Raw genomic sequence first — 26,613 nt, 5'->3', positions numbered from 1 at the left:
AGGAGTTGTCTAGAATAAGACTGGTTTCTGAAGAGGGCTTTGAGTCAAAGCTATGCCATTATTTCCAAAGCACATGCCTAAAATATTGGGTTTTTTCCTACTCTCTTCCCACCCTTCCCTTCACTTGTTATTGATACAGCTATTATTCAAAATTTAAGTCTCTTTTCTAGAAGAAGAAAATAGTAAATGTTTGAGCAGCAGCAGTTTGGTGATAATCGACCAAACCCAATCCCTGGTCTCTTTCAGGTGGCTCACTGAAAGCCTTTTCAATAGGAGAAAATATTTAGGGAAGAGTTACCAAATACCCATCCTACAGTGTCCTCAAAAATGAATGGGCATTAACAGTACTGAATAAACCCTCTTTTCTAAATCAATTTGGATAAGATGTAAGAGAAATGAGGTGGCTGCCCAAGCAAGAAGAAAAATCATCTAATGCTACAGTATAGCTTCACTTCCAAACAATTTAAAGATAGATGGTGAGCTTTGAGTATGTAGATCAGGGTGATAAAATGGAGCTCTCTTCACCCCTCTGGGCCTCAGTTTCCTCCTTTGTAAAATGAGGCACTTGGATTAAATGATCTTCTAATTCCAAGATTTTTGTTATCTCTATATGATTAAGTAACATTTGAAAAGCCTCAGATGTTTGGGTTCTCCAACCAAATACCCAGATATTCCTCCCAGGGGTTTTAGTTTCTCTGGGCACAGAAAGTCTGGAGAGGAGATGCAGTCATGAGGAACAAATACTGCCTCAGGAAAGGAGTCGTTCAAGTAAGTCCAAGTGTCCAAGAAAGGGCCAACAAGGAGGAGAGAGATAAGAATAAGAGATGCAAAGGAATGAGAAGTAATTGAGCCCTCTAAGCTTGATTGGGGACAGCAAAGGCTCTCAAAGAATGCCAGAATTCTATCTATTCATATAGTTTTGTGACTGAACACTGCAAACAGCACTTTCAAAGTCTGACCTTTCTCCCTATGAGGAAAAGCTAAAGAATGTTTACTTTGAATGGTTCTTCCTTTCCTTTCATGCCTTCTCTATCATAGTAATACTGGTTTTGTAAGAGACTTGTTTGCTCATAACATTGCACTCTGGCTTGACAAAGATTATCTTTAGTAAAGCCATAGACCAGGTCACAGTCAGGATTTGTCTTGCTTATTTCTTCACTTCTCTTCATCAGACCTGACCCTTAAACTCTGACCTCTCTTCCCAGTCTCTTCTGAGTTTTATCTGATTTGGGAAACAATAGATGACCTTAGGGAAAAATCACAGAGTGTACCCTGGGACAGGCAGGAGGCTCCTGAAGGCAGCAGAAGGTAAGGCCCTCCCTCCCTCCACAGTGCTTTGAATCTTTTCCTCCCCTGCTGACTTGGAACACAACAGAGATTCTTCCTCACATCTGTTCCAGAGTCAGGCAGGGAGAGCCTATTTGGAAGTGGGCAGGAAGTGGTAGATGGCAGAGAATGAATCCCGAGTGCAAGAATCCCCAATCTGGGATCTTTTGGCCAGACCAGCCCCCTCCCTCTCTGAAGGGGAATCCTTCTACTCAAGTACTCACATGTGTCTGGCTTGTGGCAGTTATGGCCCTGTCGGAAGTACTGAGGGTTCTCAATGACAGGGATTCGAGTCATGCCGATCACCACCGTGTCCGGCCCGGCGTCCAGCGACGAGGGTGTGGTGATCCCATGGTTTATATGGTGCAGTGGGCTAGCTGAATCCTCCTCACCGCTGATGACAGCCACTGGACCTGCACAGGATACAACACAAAGAAAGTAGGGTCATCAGTCAAGGGTTAATTCAATCAAAGATCATCAATCCTCCCCTACACCCACATCTGGTACATATCTCATCTTCCCCCAGTACTATTGTGTCTAGGTCATTCTGCCAAGAGCCATATAAGACCCTCAAATCATTTGGTATGGCACTGCCATGGTAACCACAGATAAGACTTGAAATTCAATAAATCTAGGAGTTTTTAAGGAGTGAATCAATTACATATTTGGTCAAATGTAGCAGGCTAAATTTTAAGTTAAAAATTTTGTAAGGCCTTGCAAATAATGTTATAAATATCCAGAAGGTCCTTGACAGAAAATAGTTTTCTACCTGTAGTTAAGGATAACATAGTATTTTTAATTTTTCAAAATTCTTTACATGCTATTTCATTTGATCATCTGAACATAGGTGCTATTATTATTCCCAATTTACATGAAAATGGAGTTGAAAAAGATTAAATGACTTGCCCAAAGTCATATAAGATTCAAACACAGGATTTCCAGCTTCTAAAATCAGCACTGCTTCCACTATTCTATCGATTTGCCTGAGAATGGAGACCAGTAAGAAATCCTTTTTTGATCCGAAGATATTCCTCATACTCACTCAAACTAAGAGATAGAATAAGGGAACCAGGAAGTCTATATCACAATAGGAAAAGAAAACTGATTACCAGAGTAATCAAGTTATATTACATTGAAAAGAAATGGCATGGGGGCAGCTGGGGGGGAGGCAGCTAGGTGGTGCAGTGGATAGAGCACTGGCCTTGGAGTCAGGAGGCCCTGAGTTCAAATTCGGCCTCAAACACTTAATAATTACCTAGCTGTGTGACCTTGGGCAAGTCACTTAACCACATTGCCTTAAATAAATTTTTTGTTCAAAAAGAAATGGCATGATCATGAAATAACTGAGAAGGAAAACTCACTTCTCTAATCTACTTCACTAATACAATACCAAAAAAGGGCTCTCCAGGTGATAATAGAAAATGATTCTGATAGGAGAAAATAAAGGAGGGAAGGGGTAACTTAGATTTATTGACAATTCAGATATCAGAATCATAGTTCTCATAGGTTCAGAGATTTATAGATAGAAAGGATATTAGAATCCATCAGGCCTAACCCCCTCATCTTAAGTAGAGAGGTGAAATGTCTTGCCCAGGGTCATATAACTGTTTAGTGACTGAGGTGAGATTTGAACAAAGATCTCCTCAGAATGGCTTTCATCATTTCTTGGTTTTAAAATGAGCCATATACTTAAATCAAATTCGGAGCCCTGTAAATAAATGGAAAAGAGTGGTCTAGTTCCTGTAATGACAGTGTCAGGAATATTAATAGAAAGAATGAACTTGTTTTAATCAAAAAGGCCCTTTCTGAGATTTTACTTAGCATTTGCGTTGCAGGCAAGAGAACAATGGAAAAAGTATAGGATCTTTTTTGGGGGGGAGGGGGGAAGAAATGATATAATAATACCTACAAAGAGAAAAAACAGAACTGTTCAATTCCCATTTTTGCTTCTGTTTTTCCCTCCCCAGAAATATGATATTAAGGCAAAAATAGATAATTAGTCTATTGAAAACCAAGATAAGTGGGAAACTGTTAGGAAAGCACCTAATTGTCCTTTATGAGTTTGTCAAGTAGCAGTGCTGAATTGTATCTAAGGGTACTAAGAAAAGTTATAGATGAAGATATGATTGCTGAACTTTCGGGGGGGGGGGGGAGAGAGAGAGAGAGAGAGAGAGAGAGAGAGAGAGAGAGAGAGAGAGAGAGAGAACATGCAACAGACAAGATAGAGATGGGGGAGAAATTCAAGGGAGGAGTTGGTTGTGGTGGAGGAGAGAATGTGATAAGGAAGAGTGGAGAGAAAGAGAGAGCAAAGGAGAGAAAGAGAGAGAAATGTTTCAATCTTTAAAACAGAAAAATTTGATTCTTTTAATTCTAGATCAGTGAGCTTGTCTTCAATTTCTGCCAAGATTCTAAAACACATTATTAAAAAGATCAATCATTGATGAATTGATTAATAAGATGACTTGTAAATACTGAAAAAGGGAAGTAGGGATCATTATAACTCAGAATGACTTAATCAAGAACAAGTCATACCAGACAAATCTCATTTCCTTTTTTTTTTTGACAATGTCATTAGATAAGTTGAGGAGGGTGATGTCATGGTTGTAGTGCATTCTATTAATATTTCTTTGCTATATACTTTAAAAATAATAATATGTTATTTTTCCCAACTACATGCTAAAACTATTCTTAAAATTTCTAAAAATTTTTACTTACAAAACATGGAATTGTGACCTCAATGACAAGATAATTGAATGAATTCAACTGCTTATAAGGCTAGGCAAAAAAATTCATGCCTATAAGACTAATTTCAACTTGGTGAGAGGTTTCTAATAAAATGCTTGAGGGCTCTGTCCTTAGTCCTATTGTGTCCAATATTTTTATCAGTGATTTGGATGAGCACTTAAATAGCTCAGTTATCAAATTTGCAGACATGCATCTATAAGAGAGCACTAATGTGTTATATGAATAAAAAAACCTGGAATCCAAGAAAATCTTGATAAGCTAAAACAATGGTCCAAATCAAAGCTAGAATGGATAGCACAAATATAATGAAATGAAATTTAATAGTGATAAAAATAAAGTATACTGAAAAGTGCACAAGGTTAGAGTCAGGAGACTTGGTTTTTAATCTACCTTCTTGGATTCCTAGCTTAATTGCTAGGAAATCAGCAGATCATTTAACCTCTCTGAGACAGTTTCTTCTTTTATAAAATGGGGGATAATTACATCTGCCCTGACTTAACTCAAAGGTGATTTGTGAGGGTAAATTGATTTTTGAAAGAATTTTTTTAAAAATCTATATGAGGTATTATTGTTATTTATTTATTTAAAATGTATACCCCTACTTCTTCCAAAAAGGATTTGAAGCAAGTCATAATTTGTCTCTGCAGGATTTTGCTAATGGGAGTGTGGGGAAGACGGAGAAATGCACAAAGCACATTTTAAAATTGTATGTGGTTTGCATCTCGTTTGCATATTGTTTATGTCTGTCTGAACTATGCAATTTATTCTCAGTCAATCTTCTTTGCTCCTTCCTTCTTTCCACAAATATTTATCCAGCACCTGCTATGTGCTAAGCACCATACTTGGTGCTTTGGGGGAAACAAAGATGAATAATTTTCAAGTTAAAATGTTATTATCACTCCATTGAAGGCTGTCATTTCTTGATTTTTCTCTTCTCTGTTCCTCCTCACCTGCCCATAATCATTCACCCAGGCCCCCTAAACTACAAATGTACAGCACAAAGGAAAGAGATAGATAAATGCCAAAGCCATGTGAAGGGGAATGATAAGGGCCATCAAAACCACTTGTCAGGATTTTGTAGAAGGGTTTCCTTCATAAGGCAGAGATTTGATTTAGACTCATAAAGTTCCATCAATATTTCAAACCCTATAACTATGAAAATACCAAGCTTCCAATGGCCTAATGAATAATATTAAACTAAGACGACAACAAAAGTCTGAAGTAAGCCCTGATGGCCTCAGGTAACATTATAAACTTTTTTCATTCCCATTTTCCACTTCCACCTCAAGTAAGAGAGAGTCACAGGGGTAGAGGAATGAGGGGAATTGAAAGGTTGTTCCAAAAGGAAGCTTATGAGGTTAATTATCACAGTATTCCATACCACCCAACAGTGCTGTTGATAGTACAATATTTTGATAGACATATGTGGCGGCACTGTAAACTGTCCCAGCTGGAATTGTTTGTAGCTTAGTGAACCCTCAGTTAAAAATGGCCACTCCACTATACATGTGGATACCAGATAGAGTACATGCTGTGATTTAGTTTTTAGACTCAAAAAATGTTTCCAATGCAAAAATCCATTACCAACTTGTCAGAGATAATGGAGAAAATGGTTGCTGTTGACAAAGTGGTAAGCAGTTTCAAGACAGAAGTAAGGGGACCTACAAAGCTATGAGAAAGGGAAGACCAGCAAATGCAACTTAACGGCTCTCCATTTTTTCCAACAAGCATCAGAGAGCTTGGCCCTGGCCATGACAAATGTTTGAATGTGTCAGTGATTATGTGAAACAGCTGCAATACATTGTTACCTAAATGCTTGTAATAATTTTTTGCCCAGCAATAAAATCAGTTCCTTAGAAACCCGTTACAAATTTTGTCCCTTGCACAATCTTCTTAGATAATGTACAGGTCTGATGAATGAGAGAATGGACTTCTCCTGGAACTCTAGTCATAGGGATGTGCTATTGGTTAGTTCAATTTAGTTTCAATCCTGCCTGAATACAATGTTATGGAGTAAATATCAGTTGAAAGTCCTATTTAGTCCTGTTTCTATAATAAGCAACCTTGGAAGTATCCTCTCTGAATAGTGAGTGTATTTCTTTTTTCCTATAGTCATTCTTTCTTTCCTATCTGGAGCAGCTAAGAACACTGACTTTGAAAGCAAGAAGAAAGGAATTTGAATCCAGACTCAGACACTTGACTCTTACTAATTGTGTAACCTTGAGCAAGGCACTTAACCCTGAATGCCTCCAATCCAGGGTCATCTCCAGTTGTCCTGGTTCATAGATTGTCAATAGATCCAGATGGATCTGGAGGAGAAAGTGAGGCTAATGACTTAGCACAGCCCCCCCCCCCCCCAATCCAATTCACACGCTAATCATGGCACCATCCCCCTGATGTCATTGTCTTCTTCAAAAATGAAAGACAAACATTATCATTCTTTCCTAGTCTATCTTCTTTCCCCTCCCTATCCTTTCTCCCTCAGACAAATAAAACCTTTAAGTTAGAGTAATAACAACAATCCAGTCTTCAGAGAGACAAGCCTTTCTCATTTCCTCTTTCAATTATCTCACTTCAGTTCAATTTGACAGACATGAAATAAGCACCTTTTATATATACTACACTATGGCAGTCACCAGGAAAGACTGAAAAATTTAGGTAAAAAAATTTTTTTTTAAAGTTTAAGTAAGAGTTGGTGATATGGATGATAAGGATGAGAGTGATGTGGTCCGTTTTCATGGAATATACTGATCAGTAAGATGATAAGATCCTACCACAGATAACTGATATACAGAATATCTATCACATGCCCAAGATTTAGAAGAAAGTTCTAAGTGAAATCTAGCTAGGAATGGGTGGTAGATCATAAAAATGGTTACTTCAGAAATCTGGGCCTCAAAATCTTGGAGTTCTTTTGTTTTTGTGTTTTGTACTTTTATAGGTCAGCAATTTGTAACCCAAATTGTTAAGTGACTTATTACACAATAAGTTAATAACAGAGTTAGAACTCAATAAGAAGCTATAATTACTTAGTGACAGAGACAAGTATTCAAACTAAGATGTCTGAGTTCCCATTCTGGATTTTTCTATTGCATCACATTTCCACTATACCATACCTTTATTATATAATTGGCTGCTGTTTAACATGACTGTGACTTGCAATTCCCACTAGACTACATGCACCCTGAAGTATGTATCAAGTCACTTAACACTGATTGCCTCACTTCCAGGGTCACCTCCAATAGTCCTAATCCATATCTGGCCATTGGACCCAGTTGACTCCAGAGAAGAAAGTAAGGCTGGTGATTTAACACAGTACCTCCTTACTCAAATCTAATTCACAAGTAAGCCAGAGTATCACCTCCCTGATGTCATGGTCTTTGAGAACAAAGGACAAACATCATCATCATCATCATCATCATCACTTTTTCCTTATCTCCCATTGTACCTGGTAAAGTGAAAACACAAGGGAGCCCCAGAGAATTGCCAATGTAACCTGGAAGAGTCTTTAAAGATTAACTGATCCCATCAGTAAATAATGAGTATTCTCTGTACAACATTCTCCAAAACTGATCATCCATTAGAGCTTGGAGTCAACTTTCCAAAGAAAAGAAAATGGAACTTACTATCTTCCAAGGTAGCCTGTTCTACTTTGGGATGGCGGCTATAATTGTTAGGAAGTTGGATTTCACTTCTTTTTAAAGCTAAAATCTAGTTCTTGAACACTTTGACACATCATTATACCTGGTTTTGGTTTTTAAGGACAAGTAGAGCAAACTAGCTCCTGGTTCACATAGCAGCCCCACCCAAATATTTTAAAAAACATCTATGATGTCTTTCTCAAGTCCTCCTTTGGCAGAATATCTATCAATGCTAAAGATAGAGAATATAACGTTTTAAATGAAGTCTGGCTAGGAAGAAGTAGATCATAAAAATGGGTAATTCAGAAATCTATTCCTCAAAACCTTGGAGGTTTTTTGTTTTTGTATTTGTTTTTTCATATGTCAGGAAATTGTAACCCAGAAAGCTAAGTGACTTGCCACACAATAAGTTAGTTCCTTCCTTTGATCCTCATGTGGTTTGTTCTTCAATCATCTCACCATACTCTTTGCCTTCTTAGAGATATTCTGCAATTCATCTACCTTTCCTACAGTGTGTTGCCTAGGACAAAAAACAGAATTCTACACATAGCCTAGTCAGAGCACAGCATAGTAGAAATAATTACTTTTCTCATACTGGATTCTATGTTTCTCATACTGTATCCTAGAATAAAGTTTATTTTTTCTGATTACCATTTAATACTACTGAGAGTCTGACACTTTTGACATTGTGTAACCCATTAAAACCGCCAGAATCTTTTCAAAACATCTGTTGTCTCACCCTATTTCCTTTTATTGGTCAAATTGGAGAATTTTATATGTATCCATATTACATTTCATCTAATCTAATTCAGCCCATCATCTAGGTGGTTCAGACTCTTTCATCCAAAATGTTAGATATCCCTCCAGGCATTATGACAGTTGAATTTTTGGCAAACATGTGACCTATGCCTCTATTCAAGTCATTGATAAAAATGATTAACAACATTGAATCTAGGATAGATAACTGGGGAGTTATATTAAAGACCTCCCTCAAAAATGACATCAAATAATTAATGACTACTCTTTAGATCAGGGCATTGGATCAATTCCAAATACATACAACTAGCCCATGTGTTTTGATCTTCTTCATATATATATATATATATATATATATATATATATATATATATATACATATATATATATAGTATAAGAGATATTGTAATATCTTTTGCTGAAATCTATTTCTACTGCATCCTCATCATCTACCAATTTAATCACCTTTTTAAAAAGGGCACTCTAGATAGCCTGGAATGACCTGTTCCTGATTTAAAAAACAAAAACAAAAAACATCTTGGTGGTTAGTGATTCTTCTTTTTCAATCTAAGCATTTACAAATAGTTAAAACGTTCTAGAACAGGGGCAGGGAACATCTAGTCCATGGGCCATATAAAGCCCATGGTCTGGCACTGCCATGTCAACTACAGGGAGGACTTGAAATTCAATATATTTAGGAAATTTTTAGGAATAAATTAATTAAATGTTTGAGCAAATATAATAGATAAATGATGTTGTAAATATTCAAATGGCCCTTGGCAGAATAAACGCTACCCACCCCTGTTCTAAAATATTATCGTTCTAGTCTATAATTTGCAAAATCCATCCTGGTTTTGCTGCTGCTGCTGTTGTTATTGTTGTTGTTTTGATGGTATCAAATATGTGCCATTTTCCAATCCTACAAAAAAGTTGTAACAAAGTTTCCTTTAATTGCTTATTATGTACTAGGCATAAAATTCTGAATAAAAGAAAAAAGGTAGCCCCTGACCTCAAAGAGATTTTATATTAATGGAGAAGACAACACAGTAAAGGAAACTAGAAAAAGGGAAGAGAAGTTACCAGTGGGTGTTGACACAAAAGAAGTAGAGCCCAAGTGCTCTCATTAAATGGAGATTCTGGAAGGACCTCTCCACCCTCTAAAATAGGGGGAGGAGACCCAGAGGCAGAGGGTACTCCTGAGAAGTGAGTTTCATGCCTAAAGGGATCTTTTAATATCAAGAGGTATAGATATTTCCCCACTCTCTAAGATCTTTCAAATCTCACTGGTGGCAAAAATCTTAAGAATTACATAATTCAGTCACCCCCCTCCCCCAATACTCCCATTTCAACTATCCTGTTCCTTTAAAATAAAGCACACTCTTTCCAGAGTCAAATGGCAATCATGAGTCTCATTTTACCAAGCCTCAAAGAAATCTATGAAGTCAAATCTGCTTCCTGTAGTTCAACCTCCGTATTACCCATTATTTATGTATTTGTATATGAATGTATGAGGCTCTGTGTTTTATTGCTATCTCCCTTCTCAGATATTATCTCCTGGGAATTACTAGTTCTGTCTTATGCTATTCCTCCTGTCATACCTGCTTCTCTATGTGGTACCAGTCTCATCAGATCTATGTGGACAGTTTTCTCTTCCCCTGTTCTTTTTCGATTTAAATCCCACCTGATTAAATTTAGAAGTCTCTAGGTAAATATGATTTTTATCTGCCCCTGTTATGTGCAACCCATTATTTGCCAAGGCAATATTCAGAAAAATTCTCCTCAGAAACTAACCTTTTAGCCAGCTGTTCACTTACCAAATCTGCTTTTCACTCTGGAAAGCCCTACTTTCAAACAGTGACAGTGATAAAAGCACCACCTGTGTTCCCCAAGGTATTTAGTTTTTTGGACAGAACATCATTCTTAATCATGTTTTCTAGATTCCCCCTGATAGTATCATTCATCCCCAGATAAATCACCAACAATGGACAATAGTTGCCAGATTTGGCAATTCTTGGGGGTCAGATGTCAAGAAGAGGTTTGGCTTATCCTCAATACATGCCTCAGGAAAATGACCTTTCCATTATTTTTATTAAATGGCATTCTCTGCCTCAGAACCTTACTTGAATTCACCTCCTTGAGGGGTGAGAGTAATGAGTGTATAGTATTGGTCTCTAAATGTACAATATCTTCTTTGATGACCTGGATAGATAAAAAAAGGACTGTCTGGACTTTACAATGAGGGGAAGTAAAAAAAGCTTAACAGCAATGTAGGCAAGGCATATATACATATCCCTAACTAGAAAACATCTCCCTAGCCATTAGAAGCAAAAATATATGACACAGGACCTGTGACTAAGAAGATCTTACTTTCTTCTAGGACTTGGGTGAGATTTAGAGTTCATTCAATTTCAAATTTCTTATCTACAGTTTGTGAAAGATACTCTACCTATCTCATAATTTAGGGTTATCTATGGTGGTAAGAATTTGCTACCTAGAAATGAGGAAGGGACTGGTAAGTCCATTAAGGGATCTTTAGACATATTGAATCTAGAGAGATGTAATGGTGCCTCCCAACACTGGTAAATGTTTTCTCTAAATTATTACTACCCCAGAGATGCTCAACCTACTTTTCACCCATTGACTTCTTAAACACACTCTCCTCTCATCTGTGCAGTATACCACTGCTCATTCTTCTCAAAGGCAGAGAACCAGGAGTTTGCTGGGACTCTATGAAAATCATAAAGCTAAAACAATTTCACTGTTCATATGGACCACCTTCCTTTCCTCTCATCTCTTCCTCTTTTTGTCCACTATATTTTGAGGCATCTCTCAGAGTCAAACATAAACAAAAATCTTAATGAATCATGGAGGCCCTGAAGGGGGAAGTACTTCTTCGTATCTTAATAAACAGAGCACAGAATCTTATTAAGATACTGAAGAAGAAAAGAAAAATGGAGAAAACCTCAGATGTCTAGGGAATTCTCGTCTATTTTCTTGAAGCTGCCAGAGGCTAAGCAGGTCAAGAAAATGAGTAAAGCCTTCTGTATATGAGTTCCCGACACAACAGAGATGATCTTTTACCTGCTCTCTGCTTCTCTCCTGTCACTAATCCATTTCTAATTGCACAATTACTTTATTATGTAGTTCTAATAAACAAAAAGGAAAAGAAAAAAAAACTACCTTGAAGCCTTTTCACTAAGTTCAAGCTTTTGAACAAGCACTGCTAGGGGATACAGCTCTCTTCACATTAATCTTTTCTCCAACCTGTTGGACTTTGTTGTTGTTATTTTGAAATGTGCAGTGGTCTTTGTTCTTCCAAGCATAGAATAATAGATAAATTGGGTAATTAGAGGAAGCCTGATGCCTACAACAGGTGTTTATTTATTTTTCTTTCCCCCTCAGCAAGATGGACCATACTGCTTCTCCATGTTCTTATAACATTTTCTTTTCTCTCCTTTTCTCAGGGGAGACACTCAAATATCACAAATAGAGGGATCCCCTTTTGTGGATTCTTTTTACTAAAAACACTAAATTAGAATGATAAGAATAACTGATTAGGCTTTTCTGTGTCAAGGAAAGCTCAAATCTGATATGTCTGGACTACAGAGGTATTAATTAGGGACATGGGCTCATCAGTGTTCCTCAAAGTAAGGAATGCTAAAGTCTAGAGGTTCCTGGGATGCCATTTCAGATCCTAAAAAATACCTTTATCAATTAGCCATAGAGAAATTCAACAGGATTCAAGAAAGAACGTGTGGGTGCAAAAGAGAGTGCTGAAGAAATAGCAACTTCCCAAATAAAATCATTCATACCTCATAGTCAAGTTTGTACTGTTTCAAATGCATCTCCCTAACAGCCTATAAACAGAGACACTTTTTACATTGGGGAGGGAGTGCAAGAGTCCATAGGTTACTTAATATCCCTTCTATATGCTCATATGTGGGACATTTTTTGAAACAGAGAATATGACTAATAAAGCTGTAGATGGGACACAACTGGGAAAGATGACCAAATGTAATATGATGAATTTTAATCAAGATAAACATGAATTTTTATACTCATATCTCCAACCATCAGATTCCCAAGTACAAGATGCATAGCCAGGCAGAAGAAGTTCATCTGATAAGAATCCAAGGGTTTGAGGCAACTGTAAGTTAGATGTCAACCAAGAAGGTCTCACCATAAGCTACATTAGAGCAAACCATCTAAGGAGAAGTTGACATTCCTGCTGTATTCTGACATGGTTAGACCATATTGGGGGTACTATAAAGTCATTGATGTAATGTAAACTCCTTGAGCACAGGAGACATTTCATTTTTTTTGTCTTTGTATCCTTAGCACCTAGCATAATTACTAACAATAAATGTTTGTTGATTGACCAATGTATTACCTAAGAAGCTGAAGAGATTAAAGGAATAATAAAGAGTTTTGCATTCAAACCAAATGTACAACTAAATGGCACAGTGGATAGAGAACTGGACCTAGAGTTAGGAACACCTAACATCAAATCCAGTTCCAAAAATTTAGTTCCAAAAATTTAAGTCAGTTAATTGTTGTCTGCCTCGATTCCCTCATCTGAAATATAGATACAATAGTAGCACCTATCTCCCAGAGCTGTTGTGAAGATATAAAGAAATATTTGTCAAGCAATTTGCTATACTTATAAATGTTATATAAATGTCAGCTTTATAATTGTTAATATTTAATAATAAATTAATACTAATAATAATGATATCTGGCATTTGTCTAGCACTTTAAGAATGGCAAAGAGTTTGACAAATGTTTCTTTTTATCAACATAACAGTTTTGGGAAGTGAATACTTTATTGTTAATAATTATGACTGATAATATATAATTGATTGAAAAAAGTAGAGATGTAAAACCTTAAGGGTTAAACCCTAGAAAAGGGGAGTTAGACTTTTTAAATTAATCCTTAGAAATTAAAATTAGGAATAATGGGTAGAAGTTGAAAAAATGATAATTTTATGATTTCTAAAAGGGAAATTTTCTTATTTATCAGAAATATCCAAATATGGAATGAGCTGCCTCTGGAAGTTGTGAGTTCCTTGACTTTGTAAATCTTAAGGGCTGGATGAAAAATTGCCTGATATGTTGTAAAGGGGAATTGTTATTCAGGAATGAATTATGAGTTAGAATAGATGGCCACCAAGGTTCCTTCCAATTCTGAAATTCTGTGTATGGCTGAATGTGTTTGTGTGTGTGTGTGTGTGTGTGTGTGTGTGTGTGTGTGTGTGTGTGTATGAGTATGTGTAAACACTGGAAATTCTATCCAGTGACTATTATAGAAATGTGTTTGGCATCTCAATTCTATCAGAGAATTTTATTTTAAAAAAAATATCTTTAGTGTGACCTTGTGGACTTCAATATCGCATGCTCTATGAGGTAAAGAATTACAACATTATCTTGAAATCAATTATGATTTGCTGGCCTCTATGACCCTAGATGAGTGACTGGAATGTTTTGAAAGATGATGGACAAAATGGTAAGCTCTCCTAGGCCAAGAACATTTCATTTTCATTCATTCTTTGTATTCCTCCCCCAGTAGAATTCTCTGAACAAAGTACTGTATAAATGCTTTTTGAATTGAATATAGCAAGTTATACTGAAAGCAAAAGATTAAATGTCTTTAAAGTTACAACAGGGGACTTAAACCTCTATAGACTGACAAAATCAGGAAAATCACTACAAAAGGCTCATCTATAGACAATTCATTATTATATAAATCTTGGTTTGGTTGAAAAAACAAAGTCCACCCTGGACTACATCACAGAACTGAAGGCCTAAGTGGATCTCAAGAAACCCCTAGCCAACCACCTCCATGCTCTCTGGCAGGCAATGAGCCAGCCCTCTCCTCTTCTTCCAGAAAGCTCTTTCAAGAATGAGATTGTGCACAAGCATTATTTCAGATTTTAAGGTGCTTAAGCACCTTTGATTCTGACACCCTATCAGACTCAAATATGTGCATGACCATGGCAAACACTGACCTGAAAGTCCTCAGCACTGTGATTTGCCTTGAAATAGCTCCTCTGAATGAAAGTTGAGAATTAATCCTCAACTTCTGCTGGGTCAAGACCACCAATTGTCAAAAAAGAGTCTCCTAAATTCTGTAGTTCATTCAGGCCATTATAGAATATAAAAAAAAAATCTGGTTATGCTTTATGTTTCCTTAATGTCTCCAAAAGAAAACGACAGACACAACTTTCAGATGAAAGAAATACTTTAAAAATCCCAACCTTTCCCACTGATAAAAATCAAATACTGACTCATCCCTGGGGGATAAGCTTCACACCAACAATGCTGGAATGAGAACTCATAAAACAACAAATACAATTAAAAATCCGACACTGCTCAGAGAGGGATTCCATTTACTGTCTCATAAAAGGAGCTTTGTCCTCAGAGGCAAACAAAAGGAAATCAATTTCTTAATTTTTATTGGCAGGTGTGGGCCTTTGGCCAAGCATGTGTATCCTCTACCCACAAGTCAGAACTGGGGACGCTGGGAGCCAGCACTTGGTTATTTTCTCTATTTCCCTGAGGCTGACCTTACTGATTTCTTACTATCCCGACATAGCACTATCATCATGATGGCCATGGCATTCTGGATCCTCAGCTTACTTGATTTTTCTCTTTCATTCCTAAATAATTTAACTCCTCTTTCCTGACTGAATTCAATATATAATATAAATTTAGGGCTACCTTTATTTGACACTGGTACTTTTGGTCATGGAATGATTGTAACAGGGCTGCTGCATAACCCTAAGAGATAAGTGATCGATTCGCTGAAGGAAAGGCAAATGGGTCAGAATCCCACCCTCCTTGCAATTACCAATCACAGGGATTGTCTTCATCACAACCATGTTTACTTTCACCTATTACTCCTCAAAACTCTCCCCACTCCTTTCCTTCTTTCGCCATTGTTCAAGTCACTTTTACCCCCTCCTGCCCCAGACATCAGTCTGTTGGGGCAGTTATAAAATTACAGGGCTCCTACAGGAGATGTATAACATGGGGTAAAATTCCATGACCACCATTAGCTCCCAGCATAACCACTCCCTTCCTCTCAGACCATTTTTTGGCTACAGAAAGCAAATAGTGGGTCCCACACTTCTGATAATTCAACTCTGCCTCCACTTTTTATTTCTAGCTGGAGAAACTGAGTTGCATAGTAATACATGCATATAATCTAAAACTAAATAAATATACAGATTTTGGAAGTATCTTCTTTTTTTACAAATATGAATAAAAGATAAAAAAATTTTATAAAATATTGATTTGGAATGTAAAGGCTTGTGATATCTCATTGCAAATAAGATGATATGCCAGATGTAGCAAAAGTAGTATATTATTTTTAGAATCAGGTTTTTAACTTTTTTGTGTGTGTGATGGAGCACTTTGACAGGCTGGTAAAACCTCCCTTCTTGGAATGCTGTTTTAAAATTCATAAAATGCATCAGATTACCAAAAACCCCAGATTATCTTGAAATACAATCATTCAACTATTTTTTACAAAGAAAAACAAGTTCATGGACCTTAGGGAAAGAATACCTGCCTTAGAGTCATATCCAAGTACTGTTACTGGATTGTACTGAGTTATTTACTGCTACTCCCACATCCCTCTTTTGATCCATGTTACACATTTATGAGATAACAAGTCAGATTTTTGAGGAGTGGTCAATAGCACTGCCTGAGAATCCATAACTTTGTTTCCATTAGCACCATGCTTTAAAAGGAGTTAATTGTGCCCACAGGCATCCAGTGAGACAATGCATGAACACATGCAATGAAGAATAGCAAAGAGCACAAAAGTAAATAACATGGAAACCATGTAGGAGAGGTGGCAATTTACCCTTTCTTGTAAGATTTTATATATAAAGATTATTTCATAATGTAGTGCAAAACAGGACATCATAAAATATTAGAGTTGGAAGAGTGTAGAACAGTGTCACCTAAGAAAACTGAGGTTTAAACTTGTGAAAAATCTGCCTAAGCTACTAAGTAGAAGAACTAAGACTCAAGCCCATATATTCTTGAATCTGGGTTCTTGACAATTCCTCACGCTGTGTGTGGCGGGGTGGGGTGGGGATGCTTGTGTACTAAAGTGGGGAGAGAAGAGAGAGAAGAAAAACAAAAAAAGAGGTAGGCACTTTATGCAAAGGGGAAGTGAGGTGGCACAATGGATAGTGTGCTGGGCCTGGAGTCAGGAAGAATCTTCATGAGTTTAAATCTGACCTCAGACATGCACTGTGTGACCCCAAGCAAATCACTTAACCCTTTTTGCTTTAGTTCATCTGTAAATGAGATAAAGAAGGAAATGGTGGGGTGGCTAGGTGGCATAGTGGACAAAGCACAAGCCTTGGAGTCAGGAGTACCTGGGTTCAAATCTGGCCTCAGACACTTAATAATTACCTAGCTGTGTGGCCTTGGGCAAGCCTCTTAATCCCATTTGCCTTGCAAAAACCTAAAAATCAAACAAACAAGAAGGAAATGGCAAACCATTCCAGGATCTTTACCAAGAAAACTCCAAATGGGGTCATGAAGATTTGGACAGAAGTGAAATAACTGAACAATACATAAAGCAAAACTGCAAAATTGCTTGATGACTTATCAAGGTACCACAGTATGACCGACTTGGTAATGATACTAGGACTCAAATTTCTAAATTCAAAAGCTCCATAGACTATTCTAATCAGGATCTATATTATGCAAATATATAAAGGAGTGATGGGAGGCAGTATGGTTTTACTATCACTAGATTGGGACTTGAAGGACCAAGGTTCAAATCCCTTCTTCAGGTACTTAACTACCTGAGTCAATCATTTAATCTCTCTAGGCTGAACTTTCAAATATGGAGGATGAGCTAGATGAGCTCTCAGTCTAGAAGCCTGTGTCCTTCTTTTTTGTAATTTTCCTGAGTGTTTAATTAATAATCCTTACTCTAAACTTTTGTTGAATTGTGGGAGAATGAAATATTTCACTTTATACTCTATCTCATGCTTGGCTCACTTTCTGTTTGATTTATTCTAGATCTTACTGGCAGTCAGTTGATATAGCTGGATGTCAGGAAGACTTGAGATCAAATCCAGCCTCAGACACTAAACACCTGGGCATGTGCAAGTCACTCAACTTCTATTTGCCTCAGTTTCTTCCATTGTAAGTGCATATAATAGCACCCATCTCAAAAGGGCTGTGGTGAGAATCAATTGAGATTATAATTGCAAAGTATTTAGTACTGTATCTGGCACATAGTAAGTACTTATTATGTGCTTGTTCTTTTCTCTTCTTTTACTGTCCAAATTGCATTAAACAATATTGAACACCAAATCCACCTGTGGAGTGTAAGGACCAAGAATCTGATGCCAAACATGAAATTTCTCCAGTTTAAGGTAGACCTGGAATTAGTGGCCAGTCATCTAGAGAAGCATAGTTATTTCCTGGGGTGCATTCAAAATAAGGTCTCTTTATGATAAGAACATATAAATATCAGTGGGGTAAAAGTAAAGATGGTAAAAAGAGCTATGATCATAGAACCATAGATTTAGAAACAGAAAGAACTTTAGAGGTCATCGTGTCCAAACCCTTCATTTTCAAGAGGAAAAACTGAGGCTCAGTGAAGTCATGTAACTTACCAAGAGTCATAGCAGTAGTAATTTTATGAGGTAAAAATTCAAACCCAAATATTTCTAGATTTTAAATCTAGTTCTTTCTATCCATACCATACTTCTCTTAAAGGTACATGAGGATGAATAAACTAATCTTTTCATGGGACAAGAAATTTTACTGAATCACTAGCTATTTTTCTATTCAAAAAGAACCCAAAAGGAAGTTTATGGGGCAAAGGATATTTTCTATTCACCTCTATAAAAAATAACAACTGATAGCTCTATAACCCTTTAAAGTTTACAGAGTACAAATGAGGCAATATTTGTAAAATGTTTCATAGTCTCTGACACATAAATGCCTCTACCCTTCCATTCCCTTCCTTCCCTTCCTGTCCCCCCTCTCTCTCTCCTTTCCTCCTTTTTCTTTCTTTCCTTCTCCTCCCTTCCTTTCCTTTCCCATCATATGATCTGATTTGAGTTTCACCACAATCCTTTGAGATAGGACACTGGATACCTATTTCTTCATGTCATCCACAAAGAAACAGATTTTATTTTATTCACTGTAACGCTTGCCTCATAGGACTACTTACTAACTAGAATATGCCTTTGTAAGGGATAAGCATCATCACACATAAAGACAGACCCCTGAAACACTCAAATCTAAAATGAAGAAGCTTGCAGGAACAATACAAAAAAATTAAACTTTCCCAAACTGATCATGAATTTTCAGTTATGGAACAATACAACAAAACAATCCTAGATGACTTCTTTTATGTTATTCTGAATCCCTGAGCTCATCCACAAGAAAAGAATTTTAAATCTTCACAAACTCAATCCATTAAATCTGTCTTTTCTGCCCACCCAATGAAAGCAATTCTGGATGTGTTCCCATGAGTAGTACTTGATAGTCTCCTCTGCTTCCTTATTTAGGCAAGAAGATATTTTTTCTTTCTTTCTTTTTTTTCTCTTAGTATAGCTTGGTAGCAGAAGTTAGAATCAGGAAGACCTGAATTCAAATCCTGTATCAGATGCTTACCCTCTAGTCAAATCAATTAACTTCTGGATGCCTCAGTTTCTCTGTATGTGAAATGTGGATAATAATGCTACCTATAAGGTCAGCTAGGTTGCTCAGTGGATAGAGCACTGGCCCTGGAGTCAGGAGTACCTGAGTTCAAATCCTATCTCAGACACTTACTAAGCTGTGTGACCTTGGGCAAGTCACTTAACCCCATTGCCTTACAAAAAAAAGTTTTTAAATATTAATGTTACATATATTACAGAGTTGTTATAAGGATTAAATAAATCAACATATGTAAAGCACTTTGTAAACCTTCAGCAACAATAGAATATTAGTTAATACTAATGCAAAGTATCTCCTTGGAAATTTCTGTTCTTTGCCAGGAAACCTAAGTAAGGAGAACAATGAGAGGCAGAGAGAGAGAGGAGAGTGAGCTTACAGATTCAATGGCATTCATAAACTGTTCTAAAATAGAAAAATGAATAGAATATCACTGCAATTCTTATATATTCTCTGTTAGTCAATCTGTCAGTAAGCATTTATTGAGCATTTAGGACAAGTCAGGAAGCATGAAAAATGATGGGAAATAGAAAAACTAAACAAAATAAACAAAAAACAGTCCCAAGGAACTTACCATCTGATGGGGAGTGACATGAAAACCACATAAAACAAGATATAGACAAGAAGATAATCAACATAAAAAAAATCCCTCATATTAAGGAAGAGAAGGGTTTCTTGCAGATGGCATTTTAACTGGGATTTTTTTTGTTGTTGTTTGTTGTTGATTTGAAGGAAGTCAGGAAGACCAAGAGGTAGAGTCAAACTACAAGCTTGAGGGATAACTGATGAAAGTGCTAGCAGGAAGCAGGTGATAGAGCAGCATTTCTAAAACCAACTAGGAGATTTTGAGAAAGGAAAAGTGCTGATTTCCCTTTCTCATTATAGGAGACTCTAGTGGCTATTTGGAAGTTATAAGGAGATATAGGTTTATCCATCTCAATATTTTTTAGGGACTTATGCTGTGAGTCTCCTACCAGGATTAAAAAACAACAACAAGGGGCGGCTAGGTGGCGCAGTGGATAAAGCACCAGCCCTGGAGTCAGGAGTACCTGGGTTCAAATCCAGTCTCAGACACTTAATAATTATCTAGCTGTGTGGCCTTGGGGCAAGCCACTTAACCCCAGCCTTGCAAAAACCTAAAAAAAATACATTTTATAAACTGTGATGTCAATACACATAATAGGAATTGCATGATAAATCCACTTAAAGAAATAGGTACATATCAGAAAATGGCACCCTGAGACTAATGTCAACCCCATGAGAAGCCAAGAAAAAAGCAGTCAACAAGTATTTATTTATTATCTATCCAATCTGGGTTAGAAATAATAACAGCTCATATTTGTATAGAGTTTTAAAAATTGTAAATTGTTTAAGATACATTAACACATAAGTATGTTTACAACTTTATGAGGCTGATGAGAAAATTCAAGCTAAAGGAGAAAATATGATTTGCTCAGGGATACAAAACTATAAGTATTTTAATTTAGTCTCATTTATTCCAAGTCCAATACTACACTACAAAATGAACAATAGCCCTTGTGTATTTCTCTGTTTAGGACAGGGTTGGGATCAGGGCTGGGGAATGTCAGGGTTGAGGAATGTCAGGTTCAGTCAAGGCAACTGCAGGCTAATTTTTAAGTTGGTAATTGTATGGTCCTCAGCAGAAAAAAAGATGACCCATGAATGATGTTATGAATAACCAAATGGCCCTTGGCAGAAAAAAAAAAGGTTCCCCACCTATGATTTAGGAGAACTATCCAAAGACATGAACCTTCTGCACTCTTACTATAAGAAATCCCCTAAATGTTTCCCTTACAGAGGTTGCTAGAACTGAGATGTAGCCTCCCTGAGTTCTAGAATTATTACTATCTACTATTCCTTGGGAATAATGGACATGGTAAGAGTAACTATTGGTTGATTTCCTTAAGATGAGTCTTCCCAATTCCAAGTCCAGTGCTCTATCCACTTTGTTACCTAGCTACTCATTTTAATTTCCATCCTGGCCCTGGGACAGGAGAGCCCTGATGACTCTCATTCCTATACTCACACTCTTGCATAGCCCCTATTGCAGTGGTATTATTATGTGCTCCATTCCCTTTGAAGGTGATAACTCCATCCAGCAGTGATGGCAAAGTAAGAACATAGAGAATAGGGATAAAAGTGGAGGAAACAAACACAAGGATGAAAAATGAATGAAGAAATCTTTGTCTATAAGGAATTCCTCCTCTCAATGACATTTTCACTCCTATAGAAGATTTCACAGTGACTTCATGGCCCCATTCCAGAACCTGCCAAAGGGCCTTTTATGATATAGCATATAAATCATGTCACTCAAACCTAAATCTCTTTTTAGTGTATTGTATCACAAAAACAACAACAAAAAAAACCAAACCAAAAAAAACAAACAAAACTACTGATATTAATAAAGGTTCAGGAAATCAAAATTCTAACTTTGTAAAAGTCACTGTAAATAATTAATACAAGAAAATGCATTTATTGAGTATCTTCCTTGAGCCAGACACTGTACTAGATATGGGTCTGTAAGTACAAATATATGACAGTTCTTTCCCTAAAAATATTACATTATTAAAAAGCATAGGTGGGGAACACACAACCTGCAGGCCATATTGGTCTGGCATTACTAAGGCAACCACAGATGGAACACAAAATTCAAAAAATCTGGGAGCCTTTTAGGGGTTAATTCATTAAATGTTTGAACAAATATAGCCTGCAAATGATGTTATAAATATCCAAATGGCTTTTGGCAGAAGAAAGAGTTTTCTCATCTCTGAAAGATGGGGAGTTTTGGTTTGAGAAGTCATAGGAATGGTTAAAGAATCCATAAGTAAGTAAACTGTAACAAACATTCCAGATTCTGTGATAACATTGATCTGATCACTGTTGTCAAAGTAAAAAAGCAGATAATGGTGGGGCAGCAGCATGTACTTAGTATCAGGGCAGATGGTGAGACATACCAAGTACAAGGATGAGAAACATGTGGAGTTAGCTAGATTTAATAGGTTAGATGAGTTTTCACTCGTTCATTCAACTCAGGACAGCTCAGTCCTCTCTCTCTGGGCATTAGTTCCCTCATCTCTGAAGAATGAGGGACTTGCCTAGACTAATAGCTTTAAACTGTGCATCCGGTAAAATTCTCTAAGCTCTGACAGCCATGATCAGGTCTCCAAGCTGAATTCCCTTCCCACTTCTCTTAGGCTTTTATCTCATCTCTCCTACTTTCTTGGTAGCTCACACATCCCAGGGCTTTCACCTCAGAAACACCTTGAACTTTAGCCACTGGCAAATTTCCCTGCACATGCTGGGCAGCAGTTGGGTAAAGGCTTCAGCAGCATCTATTAATCTCTTGGCTCACTCATCCCTATCACAGACACACCGTAAAAATGATATAAGCATTTTATTTGAACAGTACCACAGAGGGAGAAGAGTGAGAGCAGAGGGTCGATTGATTTCCAACATGTCTACTCTTTACCTTTAGGTGGAAATGCAACAGCAAAATCAATCGAAATAACAACATATCAACTTTCTAATCTCTTCCTTTCACATGGAATGCTTTATATACTGTAATACTTACTACTGTTTACACACTTGCCCACTCACCCAGGTGCCCATGTGTACCTAAATGACAGTTATATGAATGAGGAGTCACAAAATATAATTTTCCTTCACACGTATGCAAACACAAATGTGCATATTCACAGATAGATTATTTTAAAATTTCATTAAACATTATTAGATCAAAAATGGCTACCCTTCCTTACTTTTTCCTAGGCACACTCTTCATATAGTTACAAAGTTAATCAAACCCCAACAGATATTCAATCAAATCCACCTAATATTTAAAGATGCCAAAAATTCTAATTTAAAACTTCAAGAAAAACATATTGCTTAGGCTTAATGTTACTTAGTGAGTGACATCCCACCCCCAGAAACATTGACATATTACAGGTAAAAGAGATTTTTTTTAGCAAACTGAAGAGCCTCTCCTCATGAGGTACCTAAGCAGACACAGAGCAAAGAATCATTTTCTGCAACCCTGTTCTCAACTCTCAATTCCAGATCAAGTAGTGCTGGTAAACATTTTACATGCTCCCCCCCCCAAAATATCAAAATTTCTTTCATTTGGGTGATCTGTTTGGCCCACAGCTTGCTCCAGGAGATATCTAGTTAATGAACTAAATGCCTCTGCCTCATTCACTTAAGTGAGATACTGATACATTCAGAAGGCACTGTTTCTGAATCAAAAAGAAGAATGTGTTTGGGGTTTTTTGGCCTTAGTCATTGGGAAGTATTATCATGACTGACCTTCTACCCTATATAGTCTTTCTATATTATACTGTGTGGAATCTACCCCTGGGGATCTGAGACATTCTCTTTAAAAGTAAGCTCTTGGGTGGGGGGAGATGAAAGGAAGTATATCTTCTGATTATCTATACATGACACCATCACACCCAAGTTCCCAATAAATATCTCTTGGTGATGATACAACTGTTATTTTACCCATCCCCCTCTCTGCTCTGTTAGCTTTCTTCCTCCTCTTTCCTTAAGGGTACAAGTCAATCAATCACAGGCCATCTTGATCTACTTGGAAAGTTTAACTGCCATGAAACTAAACCACTTGTCCTCTGGCTCCAATCTCTTAGAGAAATTAGTGCCAATGGAAGTGTCAGTATCAATTTCATAATGTTATTGGATGAAGGCAAGGCTGGACCAAGTCCCATATTCCTGACGGGCTATCAAAGTGATGAGGATTATGGGTAAGGAGACAGACAGCTCTGACAGGAAAGGCAATGACTCAAGATCAATTAGACTGACAAGACTATCTTTAAGTCACATCACTTAATGCTGACACTGGTATATTCTCCACAGGGACATGGACTGTGGGATACAGATTATTCTCCTGCATCTCCAGAGGTAACTGGAGAGCCTGTGGAGTGGCAAAGCAAGACTTGACTCTCTGTGTCTCCCAAGAGGTTCCAAATAAAGGCCTTTAATGAAAGGGAAAAGATTTAGCTCTTATGATGGAAAGGCTGAATTTCTGATTTTTTTTCTTTCCTCTCAACTTTTCCCATCTTCTAAAGAAAATGTCAAGATAAAATGTAGGCTATGTATTTAAATTTAATTCCTTTGCAGAGTCAAGGGAAGGCCTGAGATTATTAAAATGGAAATGGAGATCCTGTAAAAGTCAAAGCTGCCTAGGAAGAGGGAAGGAGATTTGTCATGGAAGAGATGATCAACCAAATGTAAAATACAAGAATCTTGAGTTCTAATACAGTTCTTATTCCTGGCTTTATCTTTAACTCAATGCTCTGGCCAGAAATAAGCCACTCCATTTCCTTAGAGGCTCACTTTCCTTAACTGAGAGCAATAATAACTTTCTACTTCTGTGAATAGAGAGAAATATAAATGATGGAAAGGCAGAAAACATGCAAAGTCAAGGAATGCCTTCAAAGATTTCATGGAATGTTTAGAAGGTTCATGAGCAATGATAAGAATTAGAAGAAAAGGAGGGCAATTTATGGAGGTCAGGATTGCAGCAAGTGATGGTAGGAAGTATGATACCATTTGATAATCTAAAACAGAGTCATGGCATTTCATAGTTCATTTTTTCAAGGTCTGTATGTAGTCCCAGAACAGCAAGCAGAACATAGTCTATAAGGTTATAACCATTTGAATTGGTTTTCTTTATTATTATTTCTTTTTAATTACTTAACAATATTGCTTGTTAGAGTTCTATTTAAAACCCCTTGCACTTCAGAAAAGAATACAAAATATAAAAATGTCCTCCGTGTGTGTGTTCATGCCTATGTGTGTTTATGTTATGGTTACACTCTGGAACTTGCTAATGCCAACATTAGTTAACTAATTTTGACTTTATCTATAGCACTAACTTGAGAAATGTATGATATATGCAAAATATCAAACAAAAACATAAATGAGATTGCTTTAACATTAGTCAGGAGGCTGATGTCAACATTCACTGGCTAAACATGGAAATGTTGACTTCTTGAATGCATGCTGTGTATTAGTGTGTGGATGATGTTAAATTCAAATTTTAAGAGAGCTGATATGTAAAAATCTGAACTTAAAGAACAAACAGCTTAATTAGGAGATGATTATTCACATTACAAATGGATTCTTCACTTTATCAAAGGATTCACCCCAAGGTTCCTTTAAATAGCAGCTCTTCTAGTGCATTTGAATATCTTACACATCATTAACTGCTTGGAAGAGAAGCTGAAGGCAGAGAAACTGAAAGCTAAAGTGTGAGAAGTCACTGCAAAGTGAAGATTAATCAGCAATGGAGATAAAAAGCATCCCTGGAATTAAAGAGTAAGTCAATAGGAAAATATTAATCAATCAAGAAGTATTTATTTAGAACCTACTATTTGCATAGAACCATTAAGTGTTATGGACATAATTATGAGTTCATTTTCATATAACTTTAGGGAAATACATCTCTCATGCAAATTTAGATATATTTTTCTTGAAATGTTTTCATGCTTTAATATATTCTTCTGTTCAAAGAAGCAACCTCATTTAAAATAATAACTACCTTGCAAAATAAAAGTTGCTAGTAATTTGTTGACTGTTCTTTCCACAGATGCCAACCTAAAATCTAGTAAGAAGACCACTGGATTTGGAATCAGAAGACATGGGTTCAAGACTTGTGTTTGCCACTGACTAGTTCAATGAACCTGAACAAGTCAATTAGTCCATGAGGGACTCAATTTCTTCATCTGGAAATCAGGGATAAAAATATGTGCCATAAATAACAGAATTGTTAAGGATCAAATAAGGTAGGAATGTGAGTCCAATGAACAGCCATAACACATATAAGTTCAAGATTTTTTTATACTTAGACATGCACATGCTTTTATGGAATAGTTATATATATACATATATATATATATTTCTTTATATTAATGTATGCATATGTCATACATGCATTGTATATATGTATACATATAGTCTAAACTTGTACCTAATAATTTTTTTCTGTTTATATAAATTCATTTCTGCTAAACTCTAGTTTGTGAATGGAAAAGCTATTTATGGATATATATATATATATATATATATATTTAAATCATGAAGGCCCCAATAACTACTGCTGTAATCACTGAAATTCCATTATTAGCAGTATATGGGTCCAAATTCCAAAGACTACCCTTAAATATGCCTGATTCTCTGATGGTCTCTTCATATGTATGGGTTAATTGAAATTCAAGTGTCAAGGATTGTAAATGAACATTATTTTTTTGCCTTCTGTTTTCACCCTTGCTGGGAAAAAGCAAGACTTTGATAATGACATTATCATCTAACCTATTAAATGAAATAACATTAATTCCCTTAATTTTACAGAGATTTACATGTAATCCTTCATTTAGTTCCTTTTAGATATAAAGGGGAAAAATACTGGACTTGG

General features: G+C 36.6%; 1 protein-coding gene and 1 long non-coding RNA gene across 6 annotated transcripts in view; one reads left to right on the top strand and one right to left on the bottom strand.

The window, feature by feature from the left end:
• NTRK3 (neurotrophic receptor tyrosine kinase 3) overlaps positions 1–26,613 on the bottom strand; it is a 472,049-nt gene that overhangs the window by 189,575 nt on the left and 255,861 nt on the right. For all 5 annotated transcript variants that reach the window (XM_074234130.1, XM_074234132.1, XM_074234131.1 and 2 more), the window contains one exon: positions 1,551–1,739. In XM_074234130.1, the coding sequence (XP_074090231.1) occupies positions 1,551–1,739 (189 nt within the window). The remainder of the gene's footprint in view (positions 1–1,550; positions 1,740–26,613) is intronic.
• Positions 1,103–26,099, top strand: LOC141521507 (uncharacterized). The gene is made up of 3 exons (XR_012477957.1): positions 1,103–1,308; positions 17,514–25,517; positions 25,789–26,099. It is a non-coding gene; the product is annotated as an uncharacterized LOC141521507 (long non-coding RNA).

This window comes from Macrotis lagotis, chromosome 4, assembly GCF_037893015.1.
Source record: "Macrotis lagotis isolate mMagLag1 chromosome 4, bilby.v1.9.chrom.fasta, whole genome shotgun sequence".
Classification (NCBI taxonomy): domain Eukaryota; kingdom Metazoa; phylum Chordata; class Mammalia; order Peramelemorphia; family Peramelidae; genus Macrotis; species Macrotis lagotis.
The sequence above is the reverse complement of the archived record's forward strand: the minus strand, read 5'-3'. Positions and strand labels throughout refer to the sequence as shown.